Below are 13,631 nucleotides of genomic sequence, written 5' to 3'. Positions count from 1 at the left end.
CAATCCTGCCAGTTTAAATATTTTCAGTTATATTTAGTGGCAACATTTACCACGTTAGCCAAGTATCAATCACTATTATCACTTTCGACTCGACTTGACTTGGACCATGGATTACATAGACATATTTTTATCGGTTTTTGCTACCGTATATCGCATCCCTACCGTCACATTGACAGTTTGACTTTGGAGTTAGACGTCAATTTCAAAATGACAATACAATTTGCCAAAAACCTAACCAAAATAAAATAAATTCATAACACAAATTTAATTTGGAACTTACACAGAATGTCAAGAATACCAAGCTTAATTAATTTCATAGCTAAGCGCAGCATTAGCTGCACAGCGCCTTGTGAAGGTAAAAGAAACTTTCGGAAGTTTCCGATTCCTAATAAACGAGGTTCACGCTTACACAAGGAGCAGCAACGGGGTCCGAACCCAGAACTCGAGGTCGACAGACGGGGCGTGAGGGAGGTAGGGTACCACATGGACGGTCGTTTTGTCCCCGTGCCAGAAATGATCCCTGAACTGATAGTACCAGATCTTAAAGATTGCGATCTTAAGCCATATGTCTCATACAAAGCTGAAGATGTCATACAAAGTGAATTCACGGCGAAACAACTGTTTGATGCAGTCTACAGCAAGAAGATAGTAATGGATTTTAAACAAGGAAAGCTGAATGAGGAGGGTTTACCTCTAGAACCCTCTGAGGAAGAGAAACTGCAGCCATCGGAAGCTGTGGCAAGGGCAAAGCGAACTGGCTCCGATATATTTTAATTGTTAGTTGGCATTTTGTAGTATTTAGTAGATAAGTAACCTAAATAAATAATTTGTTGAAACTAGTGTATGTTTGATGTTTCAATTCAACAAATTTTACGATAGTACAGAAATACAATACTATTTCAATTCATCCTAACAATTGTGTTGACGAACCTAAGCCTACGTGACAAAAACCAAGATGTGGCTGATACCATGGATGACAGGATTGCAGTGCACTAGCACCTAATGGCATAAAAGAAAATACACAGAACAATGACTAAGGTGCAGAACAAAACCTACAATAAACAGAATAAAAGCATATCTCTAGATGCAGATTCAAGATGCAATGCACCTCCATGAAAATAATCCTGCTGGTACGAATGGCTGACTTCTTGCTTGAATCATAACTATGTTGTTACTTTTTAATAGGTAACTGTTATTCTAAACCAAAAGGAGTTGTACTATCTTCCTCATCCATGAAAAAATCCTACTAGTTTTTTTTTTCACTAACTACAGTATGCCTAGATACCTACCTATTAGGCTACTAGCCCATGAAATAGAACAGTTGCAAATAATAATGTTTAACACAGACCTTATAAATATTTCATATATCGGTCTACCTACTTAATTACAATAATAAAGTCACTCAATTTAAATAGATGAGTTGTAGTGACCTGGTGACCCAAGTTTATCTTAAAATTATAAAGTTCAATATAATCCCAAAAGTAGGTATTCAGTATCATTTAAACCAGCGATATCACTGCGTTAGGTCGTGCAAGGCGCGTGCGCATACCTACCGGTTTCTACGTGACGTATCTATACGCGTAAATATAATGGGAGGTAACTACTCAGCTATGGATCCGATGGAAGTGCCAGTCCCCGATCTAGCGAAATTGTTGGATCGCGACGGGTATTTAAAGTCCTATGAACGTGAAATTAGACGCAGGTAAGTTTAATAAGCTTCACCATTATTAATTCATCGCTAGAGTGCCGTAATGTTCGACAAAATTGTTGATTTACATTTATTTTGTTTTTAATTTCGAGGTTAACTCGTGTTTACGAAGTCAAGATAAGTTAGCGCTGTAGCGCTTAAAATGTCTAAGTACATAAATTGATATCCGATAATGTAAATTGAGACAAAATCGTGTTAGATTTACTAAAAGGTATTGAAAAGTTAAATATGTAAGAAACAGTGCATAATTCCGTTTCCTTTGATTATTTAATCAAAGTCTGTTTCATCTCGCCGTGTTACCCACGCCACGGGTTGGTGAAAAAGGGTAAAGCGCTTCAAGCGCTGATCGACTTTTAGTCTCATCTCCAATGTCAAACGTAAGGTCATTCTGCGGGGCTACTCTGAAATTAGAAAATCGAAGTTCGTGTCGTTCCGTCCCTCTGACACTTATATTATACTATTTAATACGAGTGAGAGGAACGGTACAATACGAACTTCGATTTTCGAATTTCGGAGTAGAACCTCGGGTGCGTGCGGTGCAGAATGCATGTACGTTTTCTTTGAATGTAGGTAGGTAAGTAATGCATGATGAGAGATGAACACAAATATAACATTAGTAGATTGATAACCAAGGGTGGAAAGTGACCAATTTCACCCGAGATAATTCTCACTTCGTTCGAGCGCCAATAGTTCGAGGGGAAATGGATAATTTCACCCGAGTTAGACACTACTTTTCATTTCGACTGTAAGGAAAGTAAAATACTACAAAAAAATGAGAATAATAATAAATTGAATCCAACCTCCAACGGTACCTTTTCGATTGGTTTTTTGGAATCTTTTTTGTATTTTTTATTTCAATTCCAAATTTTTTGTTACTTTTACGATCATCCCGTAAAACCTATATCGAAAATACAAACTGAAATATTATCTTCGACTCTGTGACTAATCGAAAAATTAAAAAAAAAATACTTTCCACCCTAGAGATGAAAACACAATTTTCCACCCGGCAATCTACCCATGAAAATTAAACTTTCCGAACAGGAGAGATTAAAAAACCCTTGCATAATAATGATATGCGTTCTATAAATATCTCTGTCTGTATATACAACACAACACTACTATATACTTTACGTATGAACTGAACGTAGGTAAGTACAGTTAACGTCATAAATAGGAGTGATCTCTTTTGTACCTTGTCGCTTTCAGTCGGTACAAAATTTCGTATCGTTGACTGTACCTACCTGTTTGTTATTTACATACTTTTTACATATTCCAAACTGATAAGGTAAGTAAACTAGTTTCCGGAGTAGGTACCTTTTTTATAAATACGAATAGAAGTTAAACTGACAAACAACCTATTATAAAGTCAATTGATATTTTTATTAGGTACATACATACATTTACTAGAAGAAACAAAGTACCTATAAAGTGCCGCGATGTTTCCTTTGCTTCAAAAAATATTTAAAGTCATGCCATGCTCAAGTAGTCGTCCGAACTGGAAGGAGAATCGGAGACGGGAAGCTGATTGGAATTGTGTTCCATCAGGTGAACCGCCACTTGCTCTTTTATTCCGAATGTAGGCAAAACCTCAAATTTTCTTTAATTTCATATGTGTGTCTCTTATTGTAGGTACGGATGTTTCAAAGATTTGTGGGAACGCATCGAGTCATGGCCGGGCGGTGTGGATGACTTCACCAAAGGCTACAAATACTATGGACCGCAGATCCATCAGAACGGCAATGTGATTTGGCGCGAGTGGGCCCCCGGAGCGCACTCCCTGCATCTGCAGGGTGACTTTAGTAAGAACTTTGTACATTTTTAACGCCTGCTATTAATCTTCTGTAGGCGCTACATATAGTAAAATACACCTTGATTTGTATCCGACGGACCCACTATATCAGATTATTACATGATTAAGTCGGTCGTGACCCTATGCTGCTAATAGTCTACTTGTCTGCTGCTAGTGATATTTAATGTTAACAACAGATAGCATTTATAGTCAAAATACCATATACGGGACTTATCACGCTATTTTTAAACAAGTAATATTTACCTCGACGTTTCGGCAACGTTACAGTTGCCGTGGTCACGAGTAGACTGAAGTGTGGGGTGTCAAGTCTGCCTAGCAGCGCGAGTTCTTCGAACTACCCGCACTTGATCACTAATAGTACCGGCACTCGTATCATGAACTACCCGCACTTGGTCACTTTTATTAGTCACCCTATCACACCGACACACAACACTAACAACATCCGATCGTCCCTCCGAACATGCATCCCGACGCCGACACTTATTAATAACAGGATTCCACGAAGATGAAATGATGATGAGATGAAGATGATGATGTATTTTGTCTATGAGTGAGAATCACGAAAGTTTAAAACGTAAGATAGCATTTATAACCGGTCAATAATTTAACTTGACGTTACGTTACCAGTAAAGTATGGTAGTTCTAGTCAACTGTAAAAATATGGGTTCATTTAAAATATCTATCAGACAAAGGCGTCTCTAGACTGTAGCTAGTCTAGACCAAGAAGCGCCCTTGTGCATGCAATCATTGGTTTAGCGCCCTCTAGTAAGCGCGCGGTACCTAAAATGGAATAGGTACAAAGTGCCGCGGCCGGCGCCCCTAACACCATAGATGAGAGTGCGTATACTGGTAATATAATAACACAACCTGTACCATAGATAAAGCCGCCTCTGCTATCATGATAGGCCGCATAGCCATAACTTGCCTTGAAAATCCTGATTTTTTACAGACGGCTGGAACTCAAAAAGCCATCCCTTCCAGAAGCTAGAGTATGGAAAATGGGAGCTCCACATCGCCCCCAACCAAGACGGTTCCTGTGCACTCCGACACGACAGCCGCGTCCAGATCATAGTCAACGAACACCTGTACCGAATGTCCCCTTGGGCCACATACGTCAAGCCACACGAGGGATTCACCTACCAGCACTTCATTTACAGACCAACTGAGGTATGGTAAAGTAATACGTCATATGCCTAGAGATCTTGGAACCTTGTCAATTTAAACGTTTGTGTGCTTTTATTTCATGCAGTATTTCTAAGTACTGCGTTCAATTTTATCGTACAACTTAAAATTGTATAAAGAAGTTACAGAAACCGATTAAAGCATATGTAGCCGTGACGACTGTTATAAGTACCTAACTGTAACCAAGTACATACATAGGTATACCTAAAATCTATATTTCTAATTTTCTATTATTATTCTAGGCAAAAACTCAAAGTTCTATCACAGAGACTGTCGAGTAGTGTCGAGTAGACAGGATATCATCTATTAGATTACTTTTATGATCCGTGTTGTGATAATTGATAATGGTAGCTTATTTTTATCTTTTTATCGACACGTGTATTATTAATGTTTGGGTGTATTATTACACAATCTGTTAATGATAAACCATTTAGTCACCATTGTTCAAGTAACGCGAAATATAACATTTTAAAGAATAAAAAAATTTCCCTAAAGAAATATCGAACTAAAAAACTGGACACGTCCAAGATAGGGTTCCGTAGCCATTAAGAAAAATTAAGTAATATTTTTCTAAGGATTTCGTATTTTATAAGTACGAAATCTTCCAAGTTTAGGTATATTTTATACCTTAGGCTGCTATTTACTCATAAACTACTAATAATTCTCAAGCAAACTTAGCCGTTATAGTTTTCCTTGAAAGTTTAGTTAAGTGTGATATATTTACTACCATTCTGAATTTTTAAAATTTTTTCCACCCACCGGTTTAGATTTCAGAGGGGGGGACGCTCGATTTTAATGAAAATTTACACTTTAAAATTGAATATTTTGTACACAAATCACTGAATCGAAAAATCGTTTTAGCAACCCCCTAATGGTTTTAAAATACCTATCCAACGACGCCCCACACTACATGATTGGATGAGAAAAAAAAAACACCACACTACGTCTATGGGAGGTAATATAAAAAAAATGTACCATTTTGTCGGCATAGCTTACATATACCTATATTCGTGCAAAATTACAGCTTTCTAGCATTGATAGTCCCTGAGCAAAGCCGCGGACGGACAGACAGACAGACAGACAGGCATGGCGAAACTATAAGGGTTCCGTTTTTGCCATTTTGGCTACGAAACCCTAAAAATGACGACTGATCGTGACCAGGCTAGTGAAAACAATATCGCGATTTAAGAAGTTTCTGGGAGGCAGAAATTGAATAAAAATAGTTATTTACAGAATTGTTATCTTTACACGAGTTGTAATCTAGGTTAACTTGTTACGAGTATTATTAACATAAGTAAAACTTGTGTAACAATAATTGTTATTGAAAAATTCCAGTCTCCCGTGCGCACGCGCAAACAAAATGAGGTTTAGATGGCGCAATTCAAGTACCGTGAGCACAATATACGTATATCCATATCCATGCTTATATACTTATATACTTTACTTATTTATTATTTTTATTTATTTTTATAATATTATAAATGCGAAAGTAACTCTGTCTGTCTGTTACGCTTTCACGTCTAAACCGCTGAACCGATTTTGATGAAATTTGGTACAGAGAAATAATAGTTTAGTTTAGTTTATTTATTCATTCAATACATCATTACATTATAATTTACATAAATGTCAGTTATAAGAATTTGTATTGAAATCGTCAAAGGTAATATGATTAGTAATAATTATAAAAAAATAAAATTCTAAGCATGTCATGTGAATGTAAACAATTAAAATTAGACTGGTTCTCCTCAAGGGATCGTCAGACTGAAAACACATTGAAATGTACATAAAGAATAAATGTCAAGGATATGTTAAGATTAATACATTAGGCAATAATTGAGTAACAATTTAAATGTCAATATAAACACAATAAAATAAAAACAAGAAATAATAATAACAGTTTAAACAATAAAATTAAAATGTCAGATTCATAAATTCATTTACGGAATAAAACGCTTTTTCCAACAAAAGGTCTCAAAAGGTCAATAGACCTTGGGAAAGAACATAGGCTATCCTTTTATTGCAAAAAAAGCCTTTAATGGGTTGAAATAGGGGATGAAAGTTTACATGGTGGAAGTTCGTCGCTGTCGAAGATAAAACCATGAATCTTTTTAAAAATTCGACCTGTGAGGAGATGAAATAGGGGGTGAAAGTTTATACGGAAGGTCGTCATTATCGAAGATAAATCGATGAATCTTTATTAAACTTGCCATTTTGGCGCGTAATAGGAGATAAATAGATATTTTTTCGAGCATTTTTTTATTCTTCCTGTGAGGGGGTGAAATAGAGGATGAAAGTTTGTATGGAAAATCGTCATTATCGAAGATAAATCGATGGTTCTTTATGAGAAATAAATAGATATTTGTTCGAGCGTTTTTGAAAATTTTACCTGTGAAGGGATAAAAGATCCGATCGGATGAACGCCGTCAGAATCAGCAGAGATAAATCGATGAATCCATGAAACTCGGCATTTGGGCACTTAATAAGAAATAAATACATATTTTCTCAAACATGCTCGGAAATGTATGCGTTAATATCACGAAATAGAGACATGAAGTTTCTCATTTATGGCTGCTACCACCTCCCTACATAACTTCTTGGCCTAGGCCATGAAGTATGTATGAAAATCCATTATTGTCCGCTGCTCTAACTTTTTAAATTTGCTTACTAACAATAAACTGACAAAAGAAAAATTACAAACAGCCAACCACCACTACTCTGTAAGCATTTGCGATGTGATGCGATGCGATGCGATGCGATGCGGATGCGACGGACGGAAGGGCGGACGGACGGATGGATGGATGGATGGATGGATGGATGGATGGATGGATGGATGGATGGACGGACGGATGGATGGATGGACGGATGGAAGGACGGATGGATGGACAGATGGATGGACGGACGGACGGACGGACTGATGGACGGACGGACGGATGGACGGAAGACGGACGGACGGACGGACGGACGGATGATGGATGGATGGATGGATGATGGATGGATGGACGGATGACAGGACGGATGGATGGACGGACGGACGGGCTGATGGACGGACGGACGGATGGATGGATGGACGGAAGGACGGACGGACGGACGGACGGACGGACGGATGGACGGATGGATGGATGGACGGATGGATGGATGGATGGATGGATGGATGGATGGACGGACGGATGGATGGATGACGGAAGGACGGACGGACGGACGGACGGACGGACGGATGGATGGATGGATGGATGGACGGATGGACGGATGGAAGGACGGATGGATGGACGGATGGATGGACGGACGGACGGACGGACTGATGGACGGTCGGACGGATGGACGGAAGGACGGACGGACGGACTGATGGACGGACGGACGGATGGACGGAAGGACGGACGGACGGACGGATGGACGACGGATGGATGGATGGATGGACGGACGGACAGACGGACGGATGGATGGATGGATGGATGGATGATGGATGGATGATGGATGGATGAAATATTTCCTCACATTGTTTGAGAAAAGCACTATACAAGCCTCGGCCAGAACAGGGATTGCTGGACTCGTTTTATCCGAGCTCGACCCCGAACTCGTCCATCAATCCCTTACTTCATGGCCTCTGCAGTAATGTACTATTGTTTGAGCGTTTTTTTTTAATTCGACCTATAGCAGGATGAAATAGGGGATAAAAGTTTATATGCAAGGTCGTCATTATCGAAAATAAAATGATGAATCTTTGTGTTTAGGTATTTGATATGAACTAAAAAAAAAACGATTAAATGCGAGTCGATATCCAGTGTTTGCATAGCCCCTCTCATGAACAAAATGTACGCAATGTGGGGTCATTTTAGATGGCTTATTGAAAAGGACAGCCAGACATGAAAAATTATGATTTCAGATTTTTCTTATTGATCGTGCTATAAGAACTACCTTCATACATAATTTCAGGTTTCTAGAACAGCCGGAAGAACCTATTAATTTTTCGGTTAAGGCGATTGTAGCTTTTGATTGCTTTGACTTAGAAGTTTAATTTTTTCACAGCTTCCGAGACTGTAGACCTGAGTTTAAGGTTTTCATTTCAACTTGATACTTCCGCGCGTTTCCGAGATAAAGGGTCTTGACGGACAGACGGACGGACAGACAGTGATCCATTTTTCCTTTTGAGGACGAAACCTTAAAAAATATTTGTTCTTGCGCTTTTGAAATTTCGATCTACTTGAAAATATGGGGACGAAAATTAGAATTCGTAAAGAATTCCAAGCAAATTACTATATTATATTATACATTATTAAGTATATTTATCGGAAACATGTATGATAAGATAAGTAAAAATGCCGCCTTAATATAATACTACCCTCCTAACTTACACAAAAGGACGTAGGTAAAGGTGCCAAGAGTTCACTATGAAGAGTCCTTTTTGTTAGCGGGGTAAAATAATACACGTAACGTTGTATCGCTAAAGTGTGACTACCCGCCAAATAATAGGGACGGCTGCCCTAGTAGCGGGTAGGAGTAACCTTGACTTATCGGTGATGTCGTGATACTGCCTTATTATCGTACACAGATCTCACAATTAGGCAATGCGAGCTATAAAATCGATGGCAGCTGTCATTTTTAATGCTTGATTGCTTTCATTTTTAATGGTTGAAAGCGATTTGATTGCTTGCATTTCACTATTGTGAGCTCAACGAAAGATAATAACGCAGTATCACCAGTGGGGGCACACTTAAAACGTCACCTTTCACGTACACGCCAGCGCCTCTGGCGACAAAATGATAGCACTAAATTGACAAATGTATCAAACGTGGACTTGAAAAATTCAGTCTGTCCGCCATCTTTCCGCTGTATGTTGGCTGTCTGGCTTTCGCGGATGATTTTTAAGTTTATCTGTTTTTTTGCTGTTTTCTTAAAGTTGTATTACATTGCTCCGCTCGGGTGACCAAGTGAAGTGACCACCATAAACTCGTTTGCTTTCCGGCCTCGCGATGTAATGCAACTTGCGCAATTTTCTTAAAGGTCTAAACTGGGCTTTATAGACGTTAAGCTTGTTGTGTGCGTGCATGTACATGTGTGTGTTATGTCAGATTTAGTTCTTCAGCTAGCTACCAGATAGCGCTTGTTACCATACATGCAAATTTGACCATAGAGTTGCCACTCTTTTTCTATATTGTTACTAAATACTCTTTGAGTATCACCGAATCAGGGCGCTGCGCGTGCCAGCCCAACTTAACCGGGCAGTCATTACTCTCAACATCTTCCTAACGAATTTAGAATTAACTGGTGTCAATTAAGTATTGAGCCAAGCACTGCTATGTATACAGCTCCAATATGTGTCGGATGTGGATGTTTGAGCATGTCAGAAAAACCGACAAAATATGGCTCGGCTCGCGGCGACGAATTTGCCTCGTGTCGCGGCGCGCCTCAGGTTGAGGCAGCTTAGTGTCTCCACTTGCGCGGCCTCGGAGCGAGGCAGCCACTCGACTCGAGCCTGCCTCTAGTGGATACGCGCCTGATCAATGCATGTTTTCTTTCCGGCTGCTCTTAATTAGGTAATCTAAATCAGAATATCGAAAATATCACCTTCCGATTTTTTATTATTTTTACGTTAAGATTAGTGAGTTCTAGAACACATTGAACATTATATCGAAAATACAAACTGAAATATAGATGCACAGAAAAATAAGACCAGCTCTGGGAATCGAACCCAGGTCCTCGGCATTCCGTGCCGTGTGCTATACCGCTACACCACCGCTGGACGTACAAAAAGATTTCAAAAAACCAATCTTACATTGAACATTTCCGCCATTTATACCTACTACTCGTACTTAATCATTCAGGATGGTGCAGTAGCAGAACAGGCGTCACGAAATTTGATTCCTAGCCTTAGCTTTATTTTACTGATGACTTCATGTTCTGTAATGATAAAATTTGTTAAATGTTCGCAGGCATACCAGTTCAAGCACCCAAAAGTGGCCCGGCCGGCGTCGCTGCGCATATACGAGTGCCACGTTGGGATCGCCACGCCAGACGGCCGCGTCGGCACCTACAACGAATTCAGAGACAACGTGCTGCCTAGGATTAAGAATCAAGGTAAGATGGTCCTGTCCTACTAAAACTGATCTCTATGCAATATTCAAGGCAGGGGGACTCATGCTAACTTTCCACTACAAGCGGAGGGTACGCCGTTTAGCTCGCAATCGCGAGCTGCATGGATGTGCTTCCTTCCACTGAATAAGAAAGAAGTTACAAGCTAGTATGTACTCCGATGTGCTCAGTAGTCAGTCCGTTGCCTCCGCTTCCGTTCCACCATTTTTACTGGAAAGCGGGGATTATAAGTCTGACAATCGTCCTTTCATATCGACCCATTTCTTTCCGTTAAACTGTTCATGACAAAGAATAATATGAAAATAATTTTTCATCTCCGGCCACCGGGTGGAAAATTGCGTTTTCATCTCTAGGGTGGCAAGTATTTATTTTTTTATTTTTCGATTAGCCACGGAGTTGAAGATAATTTAGTTACGTCAATGAAACTTTTTTTTTCACGTTTCGGCATGGCCATCTAGATGCACGTCGTGACCAAGGAGCTATATACAATACTGGAGGTTGAACGCCAAACATCCGTTTAAAACAAAAAATTTGATCTTTATTACGTCACGAACATATTCCATCTCTTTCTTTAGTTAGGTTAAGAAAGAGATGGAAGTCATTCGTGAATTGTGAAAGAAAGAGGTGGAATATATAAATAAGTAATAAAGGTCAAACTTCTTCGTTCGACTTTCAACCCTCCGATCAACGATTAGTGTTCAACCTCAAGTTTTGTAAGCTCCTTGGTCGTGACTCGTGACCAACTCGTTTTTTTTTTATAGTCGGCCGTGGCAAGTGGCCAGGTCGAAAAGGTACTTTTGGAGGTTGGATATTAGTAAATTCAATTTATTATTATTCTCACTTTTTTGTAGTATTTTACATTCCTCACAGTCGAAATGAAAAGTAGTGTCTAATTCGGGTGAAATTACCCATTTCCTCTCGAAGTATTTCTGGCGCTCAAACGAAGTGAGAGCGCCAGAAATATCTCGGGTAAAATGGGTCACTTTCCACCCTTGGTTATCAATCTAGTAATGATGGCGTGATTGGCAATAATATACTACAATACTAAATACATTAATTAGAATAAACTATTTATACCGTAGGGTTTTAAAAAGTGAGGGGAAGAGTCCATTCCTTTATTTCCCAGTATACGGCCACGGCTTAACCGGGTACATTGATGATGAAATATAGAAGCCCTTTTTTGCCCTATTATTAATAGTGATCGCTTTTCAGGGTACAACGCCATCCAGCTGATGGCAATCATGGAACACGCATATTACGCTTCCTTTGGATACCAAGTCACCAATTTCTTCGCAGCGAGCAGGTAACACTGATCTATTTTTAGTAGGTAGGTACTATCACATCTCGATATGTGTGAGCCGTGGGCACATAATACCAATAGGTACAATCGAGTTCTTATACTTCTGAGAAAAAAAAATTAAAAAAATATGTAGACACGACTATTGTTAAAGGCGTAGAAGCGTGTTCAGATATTTTTGTTTGAAGTTTTGCTCATAAGTATAAGAACTCGACTGTACCATAGTTCCCCTGGCAAATTAATCTACTCATTACTAGATGGCGTTAGCTGAGCTACTACGATTTCTAATGAGGGCTATCGCGTATGAATTCGCCACTAGAGCGCTAGTGTAGCGTGAAGTCTCCGAAATGTCAAATCTCATAGTTAGTTTTTGGGTGAGCTACGTGGTTTATTTTAATAATTAGATAATTTTGTGAATATTTTGCAATATCTGGAATTAATTATGGCAAATATGCGTTCCGGGGCAATGAATGTCTGTGTTTTGAGACAGTTTTTTCTTTCGGAACCTTTGTCCTCCCTTTTTCCGAACAAATCGGGGGACTATGCAACACTGTGCATGCTCGATATTTTATGTTACGGTTTTAAGGTGTTTAAATATGATTTAATCTAAACTTTGTTTTCACGTGCATAATAACAGACTTTGAAAGCCATACTTAAAAACCTCACGCAAAAGTGCGCCATCTAGTGAGACAAAAAACGATAGCCCTCATTGCGATCTCACTTCACAGCCGCTACGGCGCATCATGAAGTTAATCAACTTCTCGCTAGATGGCGCTAGCTACTACGATTTCTAATTGTGATCTTACTTCGTAGCCGCTACGGCACACCCTGCGAGCTAAAGCAGCTGATTGACCGCGCGCACGAAATGGGCCTCTACATCTTGTTGGACGTTGTACATTCTCACGCGTCCAAGAACACGCTGGACGGCCTGAACGAGTTCGACGGCACCAACGCCGGGTACTTCCACGACGGGCCGCGCGGCACACACCCGCTTTGGGACAGCCGGCTGTTTAACTACTCTCAGTAAATATTATTTGTTTTTAACACGCTCTTACTATTGCTTCAGTTCGCTTGTGTGTATCTTGTATATATGTATATGAAACTGTATTTATTGTAGCCATTCTTGTTTACAGGACAGAAGTACTGAGGTTCTTGCTGTCAAACCTGCGTTGGTATCAAGAGGAATACCAGTTCGACGGCTTCAGGTAACATCTTTCGAAATTCCACCATTTGATACATTTATAAGCACACACATATAAACTACATGAATTATAAAACTGTACAAACATTATTAATACTAAATATACACGGAAATAGTGCATGTCTTGTAAATTACTGTAACTCGCTACTCGCTTTATATGATCTACGGTTGTGATTCCAAACGCGTTCGTAGACTGCAATCCCGGGGGGCGGCACGAGCCAGTAGGTTATGCTGGCACTTCACTTGGCATATTCGCCGAAATATTTGCGTGTACGAATGAGATGCACTATTTCATTTCTAGCATGAGCGATAGAGATGTCAATAGCGCAAAGCGAATGCACAACAC

At 39.6% G+C, this 13,631-nt stretch overlaps 2 protein-coding genes across 2 annotated transcripts in view; both read left to right on the top strand.

The window, feature by feature from the left end:
• Positions 1–153: 153 nt before the first annotated feature.
• mRpL41 (mitochondrial ribosomal protein L41) lies at positions 154–844 on the top strand. Its single transcript, XM_074105668.1, has one exon. It carries the CDS (start codon positions 286–288, stop codon positions 772–774), a length of 489 nt encoding a protein of 162 aa, XP_073961769.1. The 5' UTR covers positions 154–285; the 3' UTR covers positions 775–844.
• A 579-nt stretch (positions 845–1,423) lies between these two features.
• The window catches only part of AGBE (1,4-alpha-glucan-branching enzyme), a gene marked incomplete in the record, with an annotated part of 24,071 nt that continues 11,863 nt past the window's right edge, over positions 1,424–13,631 (top strand). Inside the window, 7 exon segments of the mRNA XM_074105660.1 lie at positions 1,424–1,702; positions 3,338–3,507; positions 4,468–4,685; positions 10,628–10,772; positions 12,000–12,090; positions 12,898–13,107; positions 13,218–13,289. Of these exon segments, the coding sequence (XP_073961761.1) occupies positions 1,590–1,702; positions 3,338–3,507; positions 4,468–4,685; positions 10,628–10,772; positions 12,000–12,090; positions 12,898–13,107; positions 13,218–13,289 (1,019 nt within the window).

This window comes from Choristoneura fumiferana, chromosome 23 (assembly GCF_025370935.1).
Source record: "Choristoneura fumiferana chromosome 23, NRCan_CFum_1, whole genome shotgun sequence".
Classification (NCBI taxonomy): domain Eukaryota; kingdom Metazoa; phylum Arthropoda; class Insecta; order Lepidoptera; family Tortricidae; genus Choristoneura; species Choristoneura fumiferana.
This window is presented reverse-complemented; position numbering and strand designations above follow the sequence as displayed.